The 21,687-nt window shown below is 41.7% G+C and overlaps 1 protein-coding gene across 5 annotated transcripts in view; it reads left to right on the top strand.

Moving 5' to 3' along the window:
• The window catches only part of COL22A1 (collagen type XXII alpha 1 chain), a 241,567-nt gene that overhangs the window by 89,716 nt on the left and 130,164 nt on the right, over nucleotides 1-21,687 (top strand). For 4 of the 5 annotated variants that reach the window (XM_064398335.1, XM_064398343.1, XM_064398346.1 and 1 more), the window contains 7 exons: nucleotides 582-705; nucleotides 2,744-3,019; nucleotides 4,030-4,110; nucleotides 4,722-4,835; nucleotides 5,283-5,327; nucleotides 9,318-9,371; nucleotides 10,141-10,176. In XM_064398335.1, the coding sequence (XP_064254405.1) occupies nucleotides 582-705; nucleotides 2,744-3,019; nucleotides 4,030-4,110; nucleotides 4,722-4,835; nucleotides 5,283-5,327; nucleotides 9,318-9,371; nucleotides 10,141-10,176 (730 nt within the window). Of the gene's footprint in view, nucleotides 1-581; nucleotides 706-2,375; nucleotides 2,524-2,743; nucleotides 3,020-4,029; nucleotides 4,111-4,721; nucleotides 4,836-5,282; nucleotides 5,328-9,317; nucleotides 9,372-10,140; nucleotides 10,177-21,687 lie in introns of those variants that run through there. The other variant, XM_064398364.1, reaches the window with a different exon arrangement.

Below are 21,687 nucleotides of genomic sequence, written 5' to 3'. Positions count from 1 at the left end.
GTTACTTCATGTGTTTGCTTATGTGCATGGGTTGTGGTGTCACACTGGGTAAATCTTGCCTGATATGTTTGCAGTGTTTGATTTGAGAAACTTCTGTTATCTGAGGCTGACAGCTAAGGAACAAAGACATGAGTTATAGTGCCTGTTTTGGGGCAGACATTATAAAATTTGTTGATATAATTTGGTACATTTCGAGGGTTCTGGTTGTGCCTGGCCATTCTCTGAAGTCACAGGTCTCCAGTGCATCTGGAACAGAACAGAATTATTTACAGATTTCATAAACAGAAGCATGAAGTGAAAAACAACCTTTTTAACATGATGGATACTCAACTGCAGATTTCCATTATATTTTAGCCAATTTGAGAGCTTCACTATTGGATTGATGAAAGGGCTCCATAAAGGCAGAACCTGGAGGGCACAAGCTCATATTCATCTCTCTTCAGGCTTCCAAATAAAACAGATTTTTTAGGAACTGTAATGATATTTTTAGAAAGCATTGCTGGGACATGGAGAGAGTTTAAGAAGTTCTGCTTTTCACTGTTAAGCCTGATACATTGCTCTCTTTCCCCTCCCCGTGCCAGGGATGTATTTCCACAAGGCCTGCCTGATGAATATGCCTTTGTCACTACCTTCAAATTCCGGAAGGCTTCCAGGAAGGAAGACTGGTATATCTGGCAGATTATTGACAAGTACGGCATACCACAGGTAAGAGGCTCTTTTACTGCCAGCAGGAACAGCCTTTTTTTTTTTTTTTTTTTTTTTTTTGCCACAAGCCAGTTTTCTTGCCTTAACCTCACACTTCTTTTTCTTCTGAACTGGTAAAAATCCTGTTACTTTTTCAATGGATTTAGCTGCAAATATTTTACCTTTAACTCAAACCCCAAATAAATGCTTGTATAGACCTTGGTTGTTATTAGGATGCAGATAAATGTGTTAGTTGGAAAGGGGGATAAAAAAATACCATCCTTGCTTTTGAAACTACTGTTGAGTTTTCAGTTGTTTTGTTCAGATAGTTCTGCTTAGGGAAAATATTTTGCCTTTTTGGAAAAAGATTGTCACATGGATGTACTACAGAGCAGTGAGTTATGTCAGGTTTTGCACAGTCTTCTAGGTGACTTGTAAATGCATTATGAGTTCCTCCTCTGGGTGTGGGTGTGACATCTGTTATAGTTCCAAAACCCTGAGTCCTTGCTGCTGCACAATTTGATCTAATAGCTTTTTTTCAAGTACTCTCAGGTTCTCAGAAAAAAATTATGTAAGCATGTACTAAAGGGCTGTCTTTCCCTACACAACATGTTCTTAGCAGCTTGGTAGAGTTTAGGCTTCTGAGGGTGCTTGAGGAGGGAGTGGTTTGGATGGGCTGTACATTTTTCTGCTCAGCACCAAATAGAGTGGTGATGGCATTACCCAGGACTCTAAAGTGGGCTGTCAGCATGGGCTGTGTAATTCAGTATTGCTGCTTTGGGACTGGTATTGAAAAGGATTTTGGGAACTCTCAGTGAAGAATAGGTGCAGTTTGAAGAATTAGATAACTGGGTTGAGACAGTGGTAAAAGGTTTTTATGAAAGTTCTTACCAGCTGCAGCTTTGTTAAATGAAATGTGATTTACTCTGCTATATGCATTCCTAGTTGCTGCAGAGTGAATATCACTCAGTATTTCTTGCAGAAAGTTTAAAATTTGAACTGCTTAGGTGTGGAGAGAGAAGAACACTCAATATTTCCAGTAATAATTTCAAAAGTGCCTTAAATTATGATGCCAGAAGTGCCTTAGAGCCCCATGAGCCTCATTTCATGTGGAGTTGGTCGTGGTTTGGCTGCTCCCTTGCAGACCTGCACAGCTCACAGACTCAGACACTCCTGAGCTAACACTGATCCCAGCTGGCATTCCCAGCCAGCTCAGTGCTCAGCTGCATGGAGAAGTTGGGTCAGATATGGAGTCAGCCTACCCTGGGCTGCTCACATCACTCACAGCTCAGTGCCAAGGTGGTCCTGCAGTTTGTGGACATCATTCCTGGCTCTGCCTGCTCCATTCCCTGATTCTTGCTGGTAACTGCCTGACTTTGGTAAAAGAAGACACCAATTTGTAAATTAACTCAAAGTTGCATGTCTTCAAAAACCTATTTTTCCCTGCTCTGTAGCTTTCAATACAGAGGATGGGCTGTAGTTTTCTGTTCAAAGCACCTGAAATAAAGTGTGGGCAGTGCCACAGCTCAGCAAACTGGTTTCACATGAGGCAGTGAGGTATTTTTCCAAATCCCATGGGACAACTGAGGACATGTGATGGGAGTAAAGAGCCTGCTGGGAAGCAGTGGAGGAGTACATGAGGTAGAGGGATCCAAACCAGCTTCAACTTTGGGGAGATGCCTTTGGGGAGGTGCCCACGACCTGCACCACCACCCCGCCATGGCAGCAAGGTGGCCTGTGCTGAAACCATGCCAAGGGTTGTACTCACAGGAGGAGGCTTTAACTGGTCATAGATCTGCACTGAAGCCTGTGGAGCCCATCTTATTTACCAGCACAAGTGTAGGCTCCCTTTCCACATCTCCCACAAAATTCCATCCTCTGCTCTTCACTTTCTGCAGCCTGCGCCATCCCTGGCTTTGGGGTGTGGCCTAGCTCAGGCTTCTGACCTCCATGGAGGCCTTGCAGGCCCTAGGCCTGCTACAGTGGGTGATGATGGAAAGCAGTCACGATGAAAGGAGAAGGCTCTGTTCCTCAGCAAAGCCCTCCTGTTTGCTTGCAGGTGTCGATCCGGCTGGACGGGGAGAACAAGGCTGTGGAGTACAACGCCGTGGGGCTCACCAGGGACGCCGTCAGGGTGGTTTTCCGAAACGCGCGGGTCAGCGACCTGTTTGACCGCAGCTGGCACAAAATCGCCCTCAGCATCCAGTCTAAGGCTGTCTCGCTGTACATAGACTGCAAGCTGGTGCAGGTGCTGCCCATTGAAGACAGGGAAAACATTGACATTCAAGGAAAGACTGTGATTGGCAAACGCTTGTATGACAGTGTACCCATTGATGTAAGTACTGCACTTTCTCAATAGAGCTGGGTAAAGGTTCAGCTTTGGGTTTGCAGCCTGTGAATGAGTGGGGTTATGTTGCAATTGACCCTTTTCCTGAGGCAGTGTTGCTGAAATGTTACCAGTGTTACATAGCTAAGACAGATTGGCACCTCATGATGTACAGGACTTGCTGTATTTTTATGTGAGACTGTATCTCCAAAATAGGGATTAAAAATGAGAAGTTTATTTCATCTTTCTGGCTAGTCACATAATGTGCTACAGTTAGAGACAAAATTGTACACAAAAATAATCAAACTGGGTACTGAACTACACAGAAAAGTCTTCATCTGATCTTGGCATTACCAATGTTTCCACAGGTGATAGAAAGAGATTGGGGGAAAAAAAGGAAGCTTGTTAACTCAGGAGAGTTGTGATATATTCTCAATTCCTCAGATATTAAATGACCTGTAGTACAAATGAACCAAAGTCAAGACACACAGGCTGATTGTCCAGCAGCAGTGTTACCCTGCTATAATTTATGTGTGATAGTTTGGTATTTCAGACTTGTATAATCTTTCTTGGCTGTGCAAAATGGATGGGACGTGCATATCAAATGTGTTCATAGCATTTCTCACACAGGAATAAATGGTCAGAAGATGCAAGGCACGACAGGAGGAAAACAGACCTTGTGTCTAGATGAAATTCTAGGAAGGATAGATGTGGCCAGGATATGTCTTCTCAGACAGAAGTTTGGCCAGAACATGGGGATTAACATGAAAACCTACACCAGAATTTGAATAGGCATTTTTCAGGGTCTTATTATCTCAGCTCCTGTAGCATGCTGAGGTATTGGTCTATTATTGATAGGGAGAGATGGAGATTGACTACAGGATCCATAGAACTACTCTGATGTTAGCACCAGCTGGTTTTTGTTTGTGTTTGCCTGCTCTGTTTGTGTCCAAGCAAAAGGACAGAGGGTCTTTAATAATTCACTGTGTCTGAGACTGCTGCCTCCCTTTGTCTCCCAGTTTGATCTTCAGAGGATGGTGATTTACTGTGACTCCCGGCACGCCGAGCTGGAGACCTGCTGTGACATTCCCTCTGGACCAGTAAGCTCCTTTTTGTCATTTTTTCATTTTCACACAAACACTCTTCACTGAAATCTATTACATAAACCAGGGAATATGTGGCAGTGTGGGATTATAATTTTTGTTTAATAAGGGTGATTGAAACCTCACTGTGTAATTGGCAGTGTAGCAGCTCCAGAGAAGGGCCACTGCAGAGGGATGAGTATGAGGAATTTGAAGTTTCCAAGTTCCTCTTTCCTTGTCAAACTGTCAGGGGAAACAAAACCCTGAAGTGATGATAGAACAACAGAAATGCAGCATGAAATATTCAACATGTTTCCCACTGGTTTTATTTGGAAACATCTAAAAACAGTGCCAATTGCAGCTTATTTTCCTGTGCCCAACTCTCACTAGAAACTTCCACCCTCCTTTCACTCTTCTCCCCTCAGTCTTGGTTAAAGAGGTTCATTGTTCATTTTGCCACATTTTCCCCTATTGCTTGGATGAATGGCTTCTGTGGGATTTCATTCCTCACGAGGACACATTTGGCTGTGTGTTACACAGTGGTGCCTGTGGGATTTGTCTAAAGTGGATGGAAGGGGAAACTTTCCAGCATCAAAGGCTTTGTCCTGACCTTGGGTGTTTGGGTGCAGTGCCAGGTCACGGTCCTGACGGAAGCACCTCCCCTGGAAGTGAGGCCCACTGTTGGCAGTGAGCAAGTTGGACATCTCAAGATTTTTAACTGCTCCTGTCCTCCTGGACAAAAGGTGAGTGCTGAGATGAGTGTGTTTCATTTGGGATGTCTGTAGAGGTAGAGGAAGTTTCCCCTGGTGTTTTCTCTTTACCTAATTCAGTGATTCTGGACATGCTGGTAGTCCTGGTAACAGCACTGAAACAAAGTGATTATTCTTATCTAGCTTAGTTATGTGTATCCTTCTTCAAATAAAATAAAGGAGATTATGAAGGTAAATGTGGCCACATTGAAAAAAATCTCATGGCTTTTAAAAGCAATGTGCTTGCTTTCTCTGGCTCTGACTGGGACCTCTGAGAAACCAGCTTCGTTGTCATTGCTCCTGAGGGCATGTCAGCTTTATTATCTTCTCTGCTTAAACCTGAAAACATTTTTGTTGTCCTCCTGTCCTCCTAGGATCAGGCCCCTTGCTTGAATGTAAAATGAGAAGATTAGAAGATTAATAATGTCTTTTTTGTCTTAGGGGGAGAGGGGTCCACTTGGCTTTGAAGGTCCCAAAGGTCAAAAGGTCAGTAATATGTGCTAGTTCATTTGGTTAATAAAAACAGCAAGAGCTAGACAATTTCAGAGTAAATTGAGGATTTGAAAATTTTGAGAAATGAGAGTCAGTTTAGTATATTATTAAGTTTAGACAGTATTGGATGAGCCTGGGACTGCAGAAGTTTTTTGTGATCTTTTATCTTTAATTTACACTTGCATTTAGGCTTCTCTTTTGCTGCTTTACGTCATTCTTAGAGTAAATGTGTTGCAAAATCCTTTCCAGCAGCTTCTAAAGTGGCATTTTCGCAAGTTACTCTTATTCACTAGGTCATGCACAGCTTCCATGGCAGGTCACCTGGAAACAGAGGTGCTGCTGCCATGCTGTGCCTTTCTCAGCAGTGATACACGTGCATAGCTTAGGTAGCAGCCTTCCAGTCACACTTCAGAAAGTTTCCTGAGACTAGGAGTAAAGGATCAGTCTCAATCTTTTATTCTTAGCAAGACTGTCTGAGTAATGATGTTAAATATAGGCCACTTCCCTCAATATTCTTCTTCCTAGATAAAAGGGTAGGAGAGTGGTTGTGATGTCTGTCTGCTTCAAGTTTCACAGTGCAGCCTTTGTATTACCCTGCCTGTTCTGAAGGTCTCTCTGATATACATGGGTGTGCATTCAGTATAAACACATTTTCCTTCTGTGACTGGTTATAGAGAGACCCATGAGGCAATAGACTTAGAGGGAGAATTTGTATGGGAAGAAAACAGAGAGTCACAACATGGCTGGAGAGGTGAAAGTTGGTGGTATTGGTGGTTCCCAGTTTTACTTTCTGTGAAAAGATGTTTGAAGGAAAAATTACATTCAAAACTATTTCCATCGGAATCACTTCTGCAAACTGAGTCACTGAATTCATACCTGTTTGGTGAATAACTGAGTTGCATCCCACCAAAAGTCACTCAGTAATTATGAAAGACGGTGGGAGGGGAAGGGAATAATCTCTGGGTTTTGGAGGGTCAAACATCTTCAGAGATGTACTGTCTTTTGGCAAAGCTTGGTCTGCTGTCTGCAGAGAGAAGTTTTGGAGATAAGAATATGCCTTTTGGAGGCTGGGATGAAAGAACATGGGCTCATTACTGCTCAAATGTGCCTGTGCAGACAAAGGTTCCTTATGCCTCCATGTATATATAAATAGGAGCTTTCTATTTAAATCCATGACAGCTTAAATAGAGATGGGCTATTTTAAAGAACAGCAAAGCCATGACTGTTGTGAGGAGGTTGCAAAAAAGACAATGGTGATAATGATAAAAGGGCCCTGCAGCAAGATCCCATTGTCTTCCCCTGCTTTGCCAAGGTCTGTGTGCTGCTGAGGGTGTCTCTGTGTGTCACATGGGTCAGTACTGGGGTGCAGGACACACTGGTGGAATACAGAGGAGTGTGGCTACGAGCACAGCATCTGCAGGTTTTCAGGTTCAGGTCCCAAAAAAGATCTGCCCCACTCCTGCAGATGTGAGTGACTTTTCCCTGGCTGAAGTGGTTTGAGACTTGTACACAGACAAGGCAGGACTGTGTCACAGTCTCAAGGATGTGGGGATGATGCCATTTAAATATGGTATCTGACAACAATTTAGTATAAATGTCATGATTTGAGACAAATGATTTAGCTTCTCTATCTGCTAAATAAGGTGAGTAGTAGGTTTTTCTCCCAGCTTGCAAAGATGTTGTGATTCAATAACATATACCACTCTTGACAGCAGTTTTTACATTGCTATTGCCAAGGACCAGCTTGTCACAGTCCTTGCTCTATGTTCAAGAATGAATTTTATCTCTCCTCCTCTCTCCTTGCAACATTACTGAGCTACCTGGACTAAAATCTTGCCCTTGGCAAGGAATCCAGTGCTTATTTGCAGCTTGCCAACATTACCACCTGGTATTTATTAAAGAAAGATGATGTGATTCTGATCTTCTCTAAGTTTTCAAAGGCAGGGAGAAACAGGAGAGCTTGCAGTTATCAAAAAAGTGGAAAAAATGTCTGGGAGATAAACACCTCTGCCTCAATGAGCCACACTGCCAAAGTGAGGGTAATACATGGAGACACAGTTGATGTGTTTTGGAATGAGATATGGTCAAGGATCGTATTGGGAAACAGCTAGGCAGGAAATAACTGTGGCAGAACTGGCTAATATGTCTGAGGCTGGGTCCTATTGATAAATTTTAGATGCTAATGACAGCCCAGTCTGATTTATTTTCCTTGCACAGTCCCTCTGCAGGCTGTGTTGTTTGCAGGCAGGATGGCTGGTTGGGGCACTGGGCTGATGATCAACAGGCTGTTTCTGTCTTCCAGCACTGCTATTGATCCAAGTGTAGACAAAAATCCCTGCTCTATGAGATGTGTTTTTGCCCACAAAGAAATTACAATTCTTACCAGCCATTGTGAAGTTTGTGAAGTCCAGTGTATTAGACAAGTTCTAGCAGGATATATCTTTTCCTCCAAATAAGAAAAGCTTTGTACTTTCAGTGACCTATAAGAGATGGTCACATAAAAATTTTCATGAATTTTACCACAGCTTTTTAATTGACCATGACATAATTTTTTATATATGCTACATGCTCTGTGAGTTTTCTTTCTTTCAGCAAAAAACAAAGCAGAATGGTTAAAGAAAGAAACTTTCATATTTCCTGTGCTTTCAAAAGTATTCTTCACCTGGTGAAAAGAAAGAATGATCCAGGCAAATGTTTTCAGTTCCTAGTGCTACGAAGCACATTTTTTTTGAGTGGGCATAGATCAGGATAAATTCAACAGAGAAACAAAATTAAATCCTGCTGTGATCCATGTGGGGAGTTTTGGGGAGAGCAGAGGTCATCAGACTTACTGATGCTGTGGTACTGGAGGGTCCTGCTCCAGGTCTGGGACTTTTTCAGCTTGATGTTAAGTTTGTACTCAAGTCACAGTACACAAATAGGTGAGCACATTGCATTTGCAAGTGAGAGACGGGATACCCAGCAGAGCACATTCCTGGTTTGTACATTTTGGGTGAGAATCAGGAAGGAACTGAGCAGAGGTGTGTGGGCAGCTCCCAGTGCTAGAAGAATTGAAGGAGCGATGGCAGCACAGCACATGGCCTTAAACTGGTCCAAGTAATGGATATATCCTCTGCTGGTCCTACCTCTACTTTTGAGACTGCAGAGCAGTGTGTGAAAATGATTTACGGGTATTTTTTCTACACTTGCTGGGTTTGGCACCACTTTAAGTTCTTTATCTGATAAATATTTATGAAACTTTGGATCTTCTTTGATTCTTTATCCCTTTTACCCCTGTCCTTTTTAGGAGAAAAGTGAAGAAAAAGTTTTGCTTGGTTTTTGATCAACCACTTTTATATTTTCCTCCCGATGTATGTCCTTCTTCAGTTATAACTTTTCCAACCATCATAAATTGTATCTTTCCAATTTTCTCTTTTCTATGTTACTTTCCCTGTTTCCCATTGGAACAAGCAGGAAGAATGACTGGGTGTGCTGCACACTTGTGGGAGGGAAGAAAAACGTTAGCTGATACTGAAAATTTAGTGTGACTGAAAACAAAGGGTTTGGATTATAAAAAAAAAAAAAGAAGCAAAAAGCTATAAAATCTTAACAATATTTTCAGATTTTTTTTTGCACATTTTTGGCATGTACCCTCTAGGCCTTCTGCAAAGCACCTTTGCAAATATTTCCTCTATTAATAAAAAACAAGAGCTGTTGAAGTACTTCACAGGAGAAAACTCTCTGCCTTGTGAGTGCACTCCAAAAGCTTCTACCAGTATTTTCATATGAAAAATAGAATAGAAAATCAATCTGAAAATGTGGATGTTCAAGACATGCAATTAAATACACCCAGTCCTTAGGGCAGGAGCTGAAATCTTGGCTGTAGAGATTGGTGGAACCAAAAGTGTCCATCATTTCAGTCAAACCCTTGTTGCACCACTTTCCTTCTATGTCTAAAAAAGGAATAAATTAACTATGTGATATTAACACATTTTCTGTTTCAAGGGAGAAAGAGGCATCCCAGGGCTTCCTGGACTCCGAGGAGAAAAAGGAGAGTCAGTAAGTAACAAATACCCAATGCTTTTGCTAAAGGAGATGAAAATGTAAATAGTTGTTTTCTGCTTTATGGTGAGAACCTGCTCACAGTATTGTGTGCCCTGGTCAAAGCTGTTGCCTCTGCTGGACCTGAATCCCAGGAGGAACCTGATCTCCCTGGCACCCACTGGCCTCTCTTGGAGAGGGGCAAATGGAGGTTTCATCCCTGGGTACAGCTGATAACTGACTTAATATTGACCTTCTAATTAAATATGTAACTTGGATGCGCTTGATTACCACAGCTGCACGTCTGCTGGGGGACAATATGAGACAACTGAACACAAAGAAGCTCCAAATCTCTCTTGACTTTTTACAGACCAAGACACAGCCTCACCCAGCTGTAATTAATGCAAATGCCAGGCTGAGATTTTAGGAAAAAAAATCTTTAACCCCATGTAAAATTCATTCCGGTAAGCGTTGTTGGCAACTTTGCTTTTGGAAATGTAACATCATGCTCTTCCATGAATAAAAAATAAGATGTTTTTCTGGCTGCAGGAGGAGAATTTGGGATAAGTTTTTAGTTTAATTTGTCACTGAATTATTATCAAAGAATTATGCCCAAAGAAAATTGCCTTCCCCATAGTAGTTGCGAACTGACTTGTATGTCTGTATATAAAGAGATCTTGGATGCATAACAAGGAAACCATGAAATATGTATTTGTAGTGCTGTTTGATATCCTTGTTTTCAAATTTACATTTTCTTCTCTTTTTTTTTTTTTTTTTCCATTTCTAGGGCAAAGCCTATGGCATAGGAGTAAAAGGAGAAAAGGTAAGCTCTAATCCTTCCCTGGTCCAACAAATGAGTTGCTTGCTGTTGCCTGCTGTAGCTCAGAGGTTGCTTTTGGATTCCACAGGATACAAAAGATATGACACAGTTGGATCTTTGTCAGGAACCTTTATGTCTCCTTCTGCAGACAAGCTTTTGAGTGTTCATTGCTTTGTGTTCTTTGAATTTCTTTGTGCATTGACCATGGAAAATCTGATCAAATTGAAATCATAATCTTTGCTTTGTGTAAGCAGCAGTGAGTTCGTGGAGGATAATGCACTAAAGAAATTGGCCGGAAGGATGAAAAACAGAAGGAAAGCATAATTTTGAGTTTATTGAATTTTTCAGCAGGATTAAATTTGGCTTATGAGAAGTCTGTCATAGTCTTTCTTCCAATTGGATCTTTTCATTAATAAACTGAATGAAAAAAGCTGGAATTTTTTTTTTACTTCAAATATTAGGCAGGACAGAAAAATAAGACTTGGAGGTTAAAACTGAGGATATGAAATAACCACTGAAAATTCCTGTGTTATCTGTCTTGGAAAACTCTTTCATTGGTGATCAACAGTGGGAAACAAGTAGCAGGACTGGATTAATTTGCATTTTAAAAAGATGGTGATTTCAAGGCAGTTTTGGCTACAAACTTCCCATTCTGCGCAAAAAAAAATGAGTCTCGATGCCTAGACTTCAGAAGAGAATTAGCTCTTTCTGTCTGTAGCTCTGTATCACACCTGGTTGAGGGTGTTTTCCTTATGATCAAAATGAAATTTCAAGTTGCAAGGAACAATGGAAAAAGATTGACGGGATAGGAGACAAACGTATTAAGGAAGAAGTCAAGGTTCATATTGAAAATGAGATTAAGGATCTGTTGAGATGTTTTTCAGGCAATCTGTGGCTACTCAATTGCTCAGAGTATTTCAAACAATATTGGATTGTGATTGGAAAGGAAGAATGCTGCACTAGAGAGAACATGGCATTTATGCCCATTGCAGCTTCTTATTTTCTCTTTCTATGGTTATGATATATTGATTGTATATAGTGGTAATTCATCATGTGAAATTACAATCGAAATGCCAGTTGCTCATGGCAGGAAATTTTATTGAGCCAGGCTAGAAACATGGGGGCCATAAAAACCACATCTCTGCATTCATTTTCCTGCAGTCTTCCCACTGACAGACACTATTTGGCCTTTGAGACTCAGGATTCAGCCTTTGGAAACCAGTTCGTGTTTAGCAGGTGGTGAGAGCCAGCAGTGTGGTGGGAAACATGATGTTTATGGTATTAATTGTGTTGTAGTTGAAGCAAGTTCTTGTTTTCCTATGTTTTGAACTCTGCAGAAAAATGTCAGAAAATATCATTCCATCTATATTATTTTCATGCACAGACAAATAGGTTTGCAGATCTGCAGGGGGAAAGTAGAGAGATGTCACAGTAGGTGCAGAACTTCTTTAGCTGGAGTAGCCAAACAGCACTGAGTGCCCAAAGAAATGTGTAGGCTTAGAGGATGCTGAGTTTATGGTCAGCTTGTTGTGTTTATTTGGTAGCTCTGCCAGCTGAGGCAGCTTGTTCTCATCTATGCAGGGAGGGTTTATGGGACCCAGGGTGTTTGTGCCCCATGTGCACCCAATGGCTCAGTGTCAGTGCTGTTCCTGATGCAGGGCAACGATTTATCAGCTCTATGTTGCTGGCTTGATTAAAAAGAGAGCCTCAGGATATAGAATCATAAAATCATAGACTATCTCAGGTTGGAAGGAATCCATATGGATCATCTAATTCAACTCTTTGCTCCTTCCAGGACTACTTAAACTAAACTGTGTAACTAAGAGCACAATCCAGATGTTTCTTGAGCTCTGACAGGCTTGGTGCTGTCACCATGTCCCTGCACAGTCAGTTCCAGTGCCCAAGAAATAGCCAGAACCACAGGGAGCAGGGCTGCAAGTGCCTGCAATGCCAGTTACCATCAAAGTAGAATAACCTATGAAATTAAAACCTTCACAGAGAGGAGAACACCTGGAAGGAGAGATTCATGTGTCTCCTTTGTTTGCCTGCTGCGCCACAATGGCTGCACGAGCAGTAATTCTTGTTTCTTTCTCACTTTGGCTGTGACAGGTTTGTTTCCTTGATTTATATGGATATGAGCCAGTGCTGGAAAGCTGGATCAGAGATGCTGGACTTTACTAACAGCTGCAGTCTGCGGTTGTTGCCATGCATGTGCTGTGGGATCCTTTAAAAGGACGAGGCTCACATCCTAAATCTTGATGGAACAAAGTGGTCTCACCTTTGAAAAGTCCGAGATGACAAGATTAAAATCACCCCCTTATTATAGTCTTGCTCTCCAGCTGTGCCAGTGCCAAACACCTGTCAGACCATGCTGTTGCCAGGTACTGTTTGTATGGCATTTATGTGAGGTCTGAGGCATTTGTCAGAGGGAAAATCCTGAGCTTTTCCAGAAGGACAGGAGAGGTACTGGCCTTGCTTCTCCAGGTCATCACCTTGGTTATATCACCAAGTTAAAGCCAAAAGGATGCTTGTATTAGCACAGATAACATGTCAAGCACATCATTAGTGGCAAACCCCAAGATAATAGCAGCTGTGGCTGAAAACCTAATTCATGTTGACATGAGGACTTGTGCAACTTTTAAACCCAGGAAAATCACTGTGATGGTTCAAGCAGCAGCCTGGCATGTCCTGCCAGGCCTAAATAGCTCAGAATGATGGCGCATGCTTTTTTTTGTACAGAAACATCCATATGCAGCCAAGTTATTGTGCACAGGTATGTATAAAAAGGAAAATACCATAATGCATCTACAGGTGCCCTTGTAAACCACTCTCAAGTGGATTTCCTAGAGAAGTGGTATTCACTTATTGCTACTCTGTATTTGATCTTAAATATCCATTGCTGACTGTTACCTTTCAGCCCTTGTAGTTCTTAATCCCTTTCACATTAGATGTAGTCTGTCATATTTCTGCTCATAAATCTGTGTCCCTTTACTGTGTGTTCATTCACTATTGCAAATGATTCTGTTGTTGAGCTAATGATTATACGTGGGTAAATATTCAATTCTGTAGCATCATCACCATGAAAAGGAAAGCTTTAGCTTTATTTGGGAGGTTATTCAAGTGGCTATCTGCTAAACCAGATAGCCTGATTCTGGAAGGGTTATAACTCACATCTCAAATCTCTATTGATTCAAGAGGAGCAGGGGCAGGAGAGGAGTGAGGGCAGCAGGAGCAGCTGGAGAGCATTTTTGAGGATGATTCAAGCAAAAGGGGGTTTCAGTAACTCGATCAAAGTCAGAGAATTCATGTCTGACATGGGAGGTTCTGTAGAGCATGAGGTCTGCATTCCTGGGGCACAGCCATCCACATCATGAGCCAGCCCTTCTAATGCCTCCATACAAAATTTAACTGGGAGGGTCTCAAAAACTTCTGCCTTTGTCTTGCAAAGGACTGAGCATTATGCAGTAGTGCTGAGACACCCTTCCAGCATCCCAAAGGCCAAGAGCAGTGAAAAGGTTCTGCAGGCAGGAAGGTGCCTGGAAATGTGATGAATTTAGGGGGAGTGAGACACAGATCTGTCAAACTTTGAGTGGTATGGAGTTATTAGTGAGAAATTATTTTTCACTTTCTTCTGTTGTAAAACTGAAGGGAAGGCAAACCAGGCTACCTGATAGCAAGTTTAAAATGAACAAAATGAATTTGCTTTTCATCCAGCAGGTATTGAAACACCTCTTTGCAGACTGTTCTGGAGGTTAAAATTTTGTGTTTGAAACAGTGCATATGAGTTAATTAGAGAGAGACATCTGTAAACCTCTGGTGAGTACAAAGACATTCTCTGCTTCAGGATGTCAGTGGAGCTCTGCAAAATGTAATTGGTGACAGGACAGGTTTGAGAAGTCTCCCCTGAGGAGAACTGAGGCAGATGGGCCAGGAGCTCACTGCACCTTTGTTTTGACTGCTGGTAGCTGTTCTTAAGACTTTTGTATAACTTTTGAATGTTCCTAACCTCTTCCTTGCCCAGAAAGGGACAGAAATTTCCATCGTTTGTTCAGGGCTTAGACCAACACTATGCCCTTCACACCTGTTGAAGAAGAGTAGGAAGCATGAAAAAGGTGTCATGAAACAAATGGATCAAGTGATCACTACTATGATTTTTCCACAGGAAACCAATTAATCAGAGGAAAAAACTCTAACCACAAGCACCCATCTTCTGCAGAGCTGGTGGATGAAGGTTTCATTATGTTTTGCACTGGGACTTCCCTCACTAATGAGTTTCCAAGAGTATCCATGCTTTCCTTTTGTGCTTCATCTGTTTTCCTTCATGCTAATAGTCACACAGGCAGCAATGAATATGAGAAACAATTTTAGCAGATAAAGTCTATATTCTCCTTGCAATTTTTTTTCATGCTAATGACTCTGATAAAATGCAGAAGGATTATTATAGTATTTCTAAGGAGAATAAAATCTCTGAAGTGGCTTGGCTTAGAGATGCAGTGACTGCAAGGCCAATCATAGAAAAGAAAAGCAGGCAGATAGTTCAGGCTCTGGGCTGGACTGTAGGACATCCAGACTTGGAACTTGGCTCTAATGACCTTGAGCAAAGCAGCTAGTCTTTGTTCCCCCAAAATGAAGCTGAAGAGCCTCTTTCCCTCCAGGTCTGTATCTGTTGCCTGCTAGATCCTTCAAAGAAAGGCTTTGCTTCCCCTTCCCTTCTCTTCCAAATTGGAATTATTGCCATTTTTAGAGCTTCTGGAAAAGCTGTGGAAATCTGCTCTGTTAGATAGAGTGTCTCCACACACAGCTTTGTGTTCTGTCTGCCTGGAGGCAGCTGAATATACCAAAGGCCTGACCTGAAAGCCCTGTTGCTTTTTTACCCCTGTGCAGTGCTGTCAGCAGGACTTGGTAAATTAGCACGAGCACTGTGCCTTTAGATCAGGGATGGCCAGCATCCAGCAGCCTGGGACACAAGAAAATGAGTGCAGTTCTGCCTGCAAAAAGTGCTGCAGGCTGGTTCAGTGGAGAAAGAGAGCTTTCATCTGTGTGTTTTTAAGGGATGCATTTTGGGACCAGGAGGATGGTGTGTGTGATTTACTGGCAGGTAAAGCTCACACTGGCAGGTAAGGCTCAGGCTGGCAATGATATTTTAGACTCAAGGGCCAGAGGTGAAAGCTTGAAAACAGCTTCAGTACAAAGGAGGGGAAGCAACCAGCTTGAACTTCTAATAGCAGGATGTGTTGTCTGAGCTCTTAAATGATGTGGGGCCTAAGCTTACATGAACCAAGAAATAGTCCTTATTCCTGCAACTTCCAAATAAAGCTGATTATCACTTCAAGAGATATGTGTCCTTTTCGTTGCTGAAACGGTGAGCCAAGTGCAGGGAAGATGCTTCAGTGAGGTTACAGACCTTGCTTGGGCTGCTGTGGTGTTCAGGTAGTGTCACCAAGTCCCCAGACTCACAAATGCCACCCAGTTCACACAGGACTGGAGAGCGGAAGGGTTTCCCCAGAGAGGCTAAGGCTGAAGCAGGCAGCAGGGGCTTTAGTACATCAGCATCCATGCTGGCTCCTTCAGTGAGCACTTCTTGACAGTAACAAAATGGGAAAACATCTCCAAGTAAAGAGATAATATTGAGTTGAAATTTAAAGACAAAACAAAACCCCAGTGCCCTGTCACTGATGTTCCCTGGAGACAGTGGCTATGGAAACATTGCCTCCTCAGGGTTGAGTTCTCGTGTTCTTAGTGCTCAGGTCTTCTTTTTTATTGCAGAATAAAAGGTAATGTGAGTAAAACTGACCTGGTAAGGCAAAGTGAAAGCACAATCTGCAGGGATATTTTATATATATGTTTTGGGTTTGTTTTTGGTTTGGTTTTTTTTTGGTGCTGAAACTGTTCTTTGGCTCAGGAACTATTCTTAGCTACTGAGTGCTGGTTAAGAGCACTTAAACTCTCAGTCCAGCACTTAAACATCTGTAGAATAATACCTCATGTACTTCATAAGGCTGTCATGCAGTTCACTGGAGTTTTTAATATCTGTGATTCCTTGTCAGAATCCTCATATTAAAAGGTGAGTTCTAGTAATGTCACTATCTGCCTTATTCAATGTGTTTTGAATCCTCTTGTGTATGTGGCCAATTTTGGTCTGCATGCTGAGTATTTTTGTGTCCCCTTAACTGTAGTTACAGCACATTTTTCAGAGCTAAATAACCATGGTTTGATGGAGTTCTTTTTCTTAACCATAATTAGAGGGTTTTAGATAAATTATGTGGGTTTCTGTGACCCAGAATAACAGCTGCAGATTGCAATAAACAACTCAAAGTCAGCTCACATAGTTATTGTGATTGTGACAGCTTAATTCTCAGCAGTGTAAGAGTGCTAGTAACTTGGTTCCCTTTTTTTTTCCCCCTTACATAAACTTAGAAAACATGTATTTCTTTTCAGCACTGCTCCCTGGCTGGCAGGTACATTGCTAGTATGCAATGACATCTACTGGCAGCCAGAAGTTTGCAAAGTCTCCAGCACTTGTTTCTTTAGAGGATTTCTCTGCCAAGATCCACTGGCAGTGAGGAAAGGAAGCGTGTGAGAGAGATTTGCCAGCTCCATGTTTCTTCTGAAAATAAACTGGGAGGGTGTCTTGATTCAGCAATTGATAAATCGTGTTGCAGTGCAGGATGCTCCTGAGAGTATTGTGGTGGATAGGTATGGATCATCTGCCTGTTAGTGGGGAATAAAACAGCTTTCACAGCAGCCTGGAGCACACCCTCTGAAGTGCAGCTCCTACCCAACAAATTGCTGAGAGCTGCAGCATCACACAGAGCAAGTTGCTATCACTGGTCCATCAAAGGTATCCTAAGCATTCCCTGCCCTTCTCTCTGCTGGTTAATCTCTCTAGTTATGCAGATGGGGTTCTTGACTTGCCCAAGTGCAACTCTGGACACCTTTAATTTCCTGTTCTGGATCTCTCACACTTTTTCTTAAGCACTACCTTGAGATTTCGTGCCTCTCAAAGCCCACAAGGCCCCCTGTCTCTGGCACTGGCAGGAAGATGGTGTTTTGGGTCTCAGACCCTGCTGAGTAATAAATGTACACATGGTACTAAGTGCCAGATGAGGAAAATGTGAGGTTTTTTCATTTCATGACAAAAGTTTGCTTTCCTGCTGAAGCCATGTGTGGACCCTTAGTGGTTGTTATTTCAAGGATATCTGATACATTTGGTTTTGGGAGTAGGTTTGGGTCTCTGGAGACTGAGGTTTTTCTGTCTTTGTCACTGACTCCAAGGAAGATCTTGACCAGAGCTTTTCCCCTTCCCATGCCTCAGTGTCCAGGTAAAATGGGAAGAAGGATCATGACCTTTGTCATAACCTTTGAGATGAAAAAGACCTAGGGAGCAGCACCACTTCAAAAAATAAAGAAAAAATTGTTTGGGTTGGAAGGGACTTTAAAGATCCTCTAGTTCCAGCCCCTGTGTCTGGCTGGATAAAAAGATTTATAGCTTTGGCAAAGACTTGACTGAGCAGCCTCAGGTGTGTTTGGCAGTGAATAGCAGTGCATCACTGCAAGTTATAAGTAGGTGGTGATAAGACTTTAGGCAAAGGTTCCTTTCATTTTGGGTGTGACATTTAAAGAGAGGTGTGGAGAAATATTGCTGTAAAAGAGCAATGAGAAGAATGATCAGTGATTTGGCAAATTTACTCAGCAGGGAGAGATTTAAAGGAAGGGACTCTTCAAGGAGGAGAGGAATCATGGACTAGATGATGCAGTTAATCCTGAGGAAAAGCTTTGTACATATTTCAGGGAGGCACCAGAAGATAGACTGAGGGGTGAATGTGGAATATCAGTAGCAGAAGATCTTAAGAGCAGATCAACACCAGAGTTTGGAGTGCTCTGACACATTACTCCTCTGCGCTAACGAGCTCTTCTTGGAGCTACTGAAATTGTTGAGGGATATGTGGAGATATGAAGCATCAGAAACTTCCCAGAAGCAGAGGAAATGGATTTTATAGATTATTCTTGCAAGAAAAAGTATCAACCAGTATGTGTCAAATCATCCACAAGGCCAGAACCATTTTCTATGTACTTTTTATAGATGAAAGGACTTTAATTTATCAGTGCCATGATACATGACTGGAATATTTTTCTGTTTCAATGAACACTTCCCTCCGGTACTTGGCAAACTGTTTGTCTGGTCATGAGTGATGTCAGGTGCTGGCAAGGAGCATCAACTTGTGCTTCAAGGCAAAGAAGTTTCTGGAGCAGAGTTATGTTTTTCATATTTTAAGGTTTCTAGGAAATGTGTCTTTAATTGAAGACCCTCTAGCCCCAACCATGCAAACAAGAAAAAATGAACTTTTGGGATCTATTAGTTCTACTTCTGCAAACCCAACTCATTGTAGTCCAGTGTATTTGTAAGGTTATTCCTCTGTTCAGTGGGATTATAGTACTGATTGTTTCCAATTATATTTTATCTCCTATTCATTACGTTCAATCATAAATAGCTCTGCACACTCTTGACTGTTTCTTAACTTAAATGTTCCTGTTCAATTGTTGAACAGGAGTATTTCAAACCGAAGAGCTCCCTCTTGTACTCCCCTGTGCTCTCTGCTGCAGAGGTGATTTCTTTAGTTACATTCTCCACTTTGCTCAGCCTGGGTTGGAGATGAAGCAGAAGTTCAGGAGCTGCCAGGGTCTCTGACCACCCCAGTCTCTCTGCAATCACCTGCTGAGGGAGTGAAGCAGTGTCGTGGTGGGGAAGCAAATAATATGAAGCTGATGGACAGGATTCCAGGCACCAATGACAACTTTGAAGTCTTTAGGATGTTTCTATGTTATTCTGAACTCTACACTGACCTTGATGACTGTACAGCTGTGCTACATGAGTGATGCATCTTTTCTCCTGCAGTACTAAGCTTATAGATGACCATGTGTCAAATTAGCTACAACCCAGATGTTGCTTTATCTATTTTAATGAAGATTTGGAGTATCAGTTTTCTTGACAGAAAGATATATGTTGGAATCTCTGAAAAAAGATGGGGCATCTGCTCTCTACAGAAGAACCATGATCATAAAATGGAGGGTCAGAAGGACCCTTCTAGTCTCATGGGGTGTGTTCATGACATTCATGATAAGATTAAAGGATTTAGAGAGCTTTTGAAAATGAATATCTCCTGGGAAAGCACCTTTTGGAGACAACTGAATTCTATGTAATGGATTAAATAAAATCTTTCATATATTTAAAATATAAAACCCATAAATAATTATCATTTAAATAGCTGTTTGCAGTGCGCTGCATTTCCTGATAGTCCTGCAGAACTTATGACTTCTACTGACCCCTGTGTATCATGTCCACATTACCATTCTGTTTACTAAATCAGAATAGAATATGAGGACCCAGAAGAGAAGATTTTCTTCATTTCTTCTTCGTTACTTCAGCAAAATCCAAGTTGAGATTAATGTCTTACTTTATGTGGAAGCAGAAGATTAGGCCAGCTTTGGTGTCAGTTTTGCCAAGAAATTAACAGGGCTTTAGGATTATTAAGCAAATAGAATCCTGCATCTGAGGACTGGAGAATGGCAGTCATTTGTGCTGTCTCGTCAGCTGCTTTTGAAAATGGAGTTAGGTGACAGATATCCACTGCAGCTCTGCCCCTCAGCTGATCTGAAGATCATCCCTGGCTTTTAATGAAACCCTGATCTTTGCCCTGCCTCTGTAAGAAAAAACAAACAAACAAAATACAAAAAAATAAAAGAAAAACACCTCAAAATTTACAGTATATTTCAATAAAATTTATTATGTCATTGGTTGGTTCCCTTGAATGGAGAAACCCTGAAAGGAGCGATGTTGCATTCTTCCAGACTGTGAGGTCTCTTGGAAATGTTCTAAGAAATTTGAACCTGAAGACCCCACTCAACATCTCTTCCATTCTCCCACTTCATGTGATTCATCAAACACTGCTAACAATTCAGTGTGCAACCATGGATCAGCAGTAGGACAGCTACCCATCATCTCCTCATTTATTCTTCATGAACATCAATCTGCCAAGGTAGATGCAGGCCAAAGAGCCAGGAGAAATAATAAATGTCTGGTTAAGGCACTGACGTGGGAATCTGGAGTGAGTTTCTGTCTTTGACCCAGACTCTGGGACCTTCTGTCTGTCCTCTCCTGTGTTGTACCTCCAACTGATCACCCTCGTGAGGTGACAGAAATATTAAAGTTGCTGTAACCCCCTTCTCGTTTCACAGGGATCCTGTGAAGTTAATTAACAAAGGGGAGAGGGGGGTGTTAATTGTGAAGTGCCACCACTCCACAGTTCAATTTTACTTCTGTTTCTATTTCATCTTTCCCAGTTGTTATGTTTCTCTTCAAATCTTGATATTTTTTCTCCTACTTTGGCTCTAGACCCCCCAGTTTATGCACCTGACAACATGTTGGGTGTGTGATTTGTGGGGTTCTGCTTGACAGATTTTTTGCAGGTCTCCCAATGACACCTCCATTGACATTGTGTGACAGGGTTAGAAATTTTAATTTCATACCAGGATTAGAAAAGTGGCACTTTTGTGTGAGATGCAGACTAGTTTGGAAGATAAATAATGTATGGAATTGACCTTAGAATGATCTGTCTTCTGTTGTCTGGTCTGTATGCTGAAGGAAGAGACCAGTGATTTATTTGAATTTGACAGGCAAATGAGAAACTAACCATGTATTTTTGACTGGCTTTCCCCCCCTTTTTTTTTTTTGTTTAGCTTGCTCTATTTTCATTAGCATAGGCCGCAACCCAGAGTTGCAAATAAAATATGTGATTATAGGCCACAGCTGTTCTCAAGTTAGAAGAAATATCTGTAAACTTGGCAGCTGCTTGCAGAGCTTCAAATGGAGGAAAGAAAACCATTTAAATTTGAGTGGATTGATTAAAAACATCACTGAGGAATTTTTCCTTTATGTGCTTCTGATGTCTCTCTAGGATCAGGCAATACTGAATTGTTCTATTTCTACATCTCTCCATATACCTGCAGATTCCTTCCTTCTCTGTTTTAGGTGTCTTCAGAAAAAAAAATATTATGAGGTTGGATATGGCAAAATCTGTGCACTGGTTTTCCCCACTCTGATGAAATCAATCATCTAGCAATTAAGGTTATTGTTTCTGTAATTTTATCATTACCTCCACTCAGACATAGCAGGATCTACATGGGATGTTGTACTGGTTTTTGGCTGGGGTGGAGTTAATTTTCTTTATGGTGGCTAGTATGGGGCTGTGTTTTGGATTTGTGTTGATAATGCAGAGATGTTTTTGTTATTGCTGAGCAGGGCTCACACAGAGCCAAGGCCTTTTCTGCTTTTTGTACAGCTGCACTGGGGAGGAAATTTGGGGTGTTGGGAAGAGACACAGCCAGAACAAGTGACCCAAACTGACCAGAGGGATATTCTAGACCATGTGACATCATGCTTAATATATAAAATGAGGGGAGGAAGGAGAGAGGGGGAACATTTGCAGTGATGGTGTTTTTCTTCCCAAGTAACAA

Source organism: Passer domesticus, chromosome 1 (genome assembly GCF_036417665.1).
Source record: "Passer domesticus isolate bPasDom1 chromosome 1, bPasDom1.hap1, whole genome shotgun sequence".
Taxonomy (NCBI): Eukaryota; Metazoa; Chordata; class Aves; order Passeriformes; family Passeridae; genus Passer; species Passer domesticus.
The sequence above is the reverse complement of the archived record's forward strand: the minus strand, read 5'-3'. Positions and strand labels throughout refer to the sequence as shown.